The sequence below is a fragment of the Hipposideros armiger genome, unplaced genomic scaffold, assembly GCF_001890085.2.
Source record: "Hipposideros armiger isolate ML-2016 unplaced genomic scaffold, ASM189008v1 scaffold_2, whole genome shotgun sequence".
Taxonomy (NCBI): domain Eukaryota; kingdom Metazoa; phylum Chordata; class Mammalia; order Chiroptera; family Hipposideridae; genus Hipposideros; species Hipposideros armiger.
This window is the reverse complement of record NW_017731352.1, coordinates 3810806-3813603: the sequence shown is the minus strand read 5'-3', so window position 1 is coordinate 3813603 and position 2798 is coordinate 3810806. Positions and strand designations below refer to the sequence as shown.

Below are 2798 nucleotides of genomic sequence, written 5' to 3'. Positions count from 1 at the left end.
GACCGCCACTCCCAAGCAGGGCTTTAGGCTCGTCTCTCCTAAGTTCAACCCGCGCATCAGGCGCATCGTTCCTGACTCCAGCCCAGAATCTATGACATCCACTCTCGAGCCCAGCATCAACAGCCATACCCAAGACTCCCTGTATCTCCCCGGAGACTTTCCCTCCCCCAGGCAGGGCTTCCGAAGGTCAGTGACTAGGAGAACCCTGAACTTTTTTAGAAAACTCTGCTGTCTGCCGCCCAGGAAGGGGCCCTGCAGATGCAATCAGGTAGCTCCCCTTTAGCTTTCAGACGCCAGGCAGGGGAGGTCAAGCTGGACTCCCTGTGGTCCACACACTATAAACAAAAAAAGCTGAAGTCCACACATGCAGGGAAAGCCCTTCCATCCTCTGGGGCTCCAGAGCCCTAGTCCCTCCCCAGCCCAGGAGGTTCAGCCAGAGTGCTCCATTTTCCAACAGGCAGGGCAGCAGCCTATGGACCATGAGGCAGGGCAGGAGTCCAAAGAGTCTGCCAGATCATCAGCCAAACCTGAGTCCAGCATTGGTCCTGGACTCAGCAATCAAATCAGAAGTGGTGGTGCTGGACCACCACTCCCGAGCCCAGCACTTGCTCAAGGACCACCACTCCCGAACCAGTCAAGAATCCTGGACCACCACTACCGAGCCAGCCCAGAATTCAGGACTAACACTCTCGGGCCAGCCCAGAATCCAGGACCACCACATCCAAGACCAGCTCCACCTCGAGGTCCATGGCTTGCAAGCCCAACCTGTACTCCAGGGCTGTTACTCTCTAGCTCCGCCCGAGCTTCAGGACCACCACTCCCAGGCCCGGCTCAAGCTCCAGGGCCAATACTCCAGAGCCCAGACCATGCTCCAGGGCTGCCACTCCCAAGCCCAACCCCGAATCCAGGACAGCCACATTTGAGCCCAGCCTGGGCTTCAGGTCCATGACTCGCAAGCCTAGTCCATGCTCCAGGACTGCTACTCCCAAGCCCAGCATGTGCTCCAGGACCACCACTTCCGAGCCAGCCCAGAATCCTGGACCGCCACTCCCGAGCCCAGCAGATGCTCAAGGACCCCCACTCCTGAGCCCAAACCAGAATCCAGGCCCGCGGCATCCGAGCCCAGCCAGGGCTCATGAAGTACATTTTTTATATAAACTGTTGGAAGGAAACACTTCTTTACCAACTTATGTCTGACTGAGGGGAGGAGGCTGCATAGGAACTGACACTAGACAGATTAACAGGCAAAAAACATAATACGCACACAGGACCACTTTATAGTACTCCCTATAGTATCCTAGAGTAGCTCCTGGAATAGCTAGAGGTAAAGGTTTATATACCAGCTTAATAAGGGAGGGAAGGTTTGGCGGATTAATAGGATGGAAGGTTCTGGCAAGTCTTGTTTCTACAACTTTTTGGGAATGTCCCAGTGCATAAGATCAGTGCCTCCTGACTAAGACATGAGAGGGTGTGGGGGGAGAGTGCTAACCACAGACTCTAGTAAAGCTCTTTTATGATCAGATAAGAGAAGTTCAGATGAGAGTTCTTTTAGTATCTTCTATAGCTCAGATGTTTCCACTCTGAAGTATTCTCTATACCAGTTTGGTGGGTTGTTGGTCTCTGCCGTACTAATTTGGAAAAGTCGCAAGACATGGTTGATGGAAAAAGCAATTTGCAGGACAATACATATAGTATGATTGAATGTATGTCACAGAAATACATAAAACAATATGGTAATTTCCTAAGACTATGGTAAGGCTTTTGATATTTGAAAAAATTTTAATCTCTCAAAAAACTTTGGCTTAGCTGGAAGCATGTGCCTAATTTTGACTAACTGGGTTATTTAGCACCTGGCAATAAAAGGATGCAAAATGGAATGTCATCAGCAATCCTCAGTCCTCCAAGATAAGAAGAAGATAAAAGAATGGAAGGACAAGAATTTAATCACTGCTTGTCTCCTCAAACCAGCTCAACAAACCATGCACACAGTTAATAGGCTAAACTTCCAGATGCAAAACTAGGTGTGGTGTTTGATCTACAAAGAAGGGTTCCACTGTGGTTACTCAGCAACCGCTTCTCTCCTGGGGGCTAGTGCCAGGCAACAGGGACTTGCTGGGTCTTGCCCCTTCAGCAATGGTGCCCGGGCTGCTTGCCCTCAGGGGCTGCAAGCTGATTCTCTCTCAGGGTCAGGTCCCCAGTGAGGAGATTTCTCTAGCTCTTCAGGGACCTTCAGAATCAAATTCCCTTAGCTTTTTAATAACTGTGTATAGGGAGAGGGAAGGGAACTGCTTGTTAAACTTTTGCATTACCCTTCTCCATTTATTAAAATTACAAGCATGCGCACTGATGAGAAGGATCAGCTTTGCCACCTGTCCCAGCAAGGAGATTGGGTGGGTTTGATAAGTCTCCCGCTAGATGCTCCTGGACCTAGATTTTTCTGGTTAGTTCTTCTTTACTTATTATTTTTTACTTTACTTAATTTACTTACTTTCTGAGAGTGGGGAAACAGATTTTTCTCTGAATTCCCTATAGACCATATTTGAAGTGGTGGTCTACTATTCAGCAAGTGGCTACATCTATGGTTTAATGGGTCACACAGTAACTTATGGAGTGAGTTGCTTTCTTTGAGCCCAGAGGGGATCTGGGGAAAGGTATCTCCTTGGTTTTTGAGATCCAAAGCCAGGTGATCCCTCTGTGCCCAGAGGATCTGGCAGCTTTCTTCTAGCTCCCACCCTGGCCAGCTAGTCCAGGCCAGACTCGGGCTCCAGGGAAGATTGAAATGTTTCACGGCCTGCCTG

The 2798-nt window shown here is 49.5% G+C and overlaps 1 protein-coding gene across 1 annotated transcript in view; it reads left to right on the top strand.

Annotated features, from left to right (window-relative positions):
• LOC109379378 (serine/threonine-protein kinase MARK2-like) overlaps positions 1–923 on the top strand; it is a 2446-nt gene extending 1523 nt beyond the window's left edge. Inside the window, exons 2-3 of the mRNA XM_019635943.1 lie at positions 20–186; positions 458–923. Of these exons, the coding sequence (XP_019491488.1) occupies positions 20–186; positions 458–923 (633 nt within the window). The remainder of the gene's footprint in view (positions 1–19; positions 187–457) is intronic.
• Positions 924–2798: the final 1875 nt, after the last annotated feature.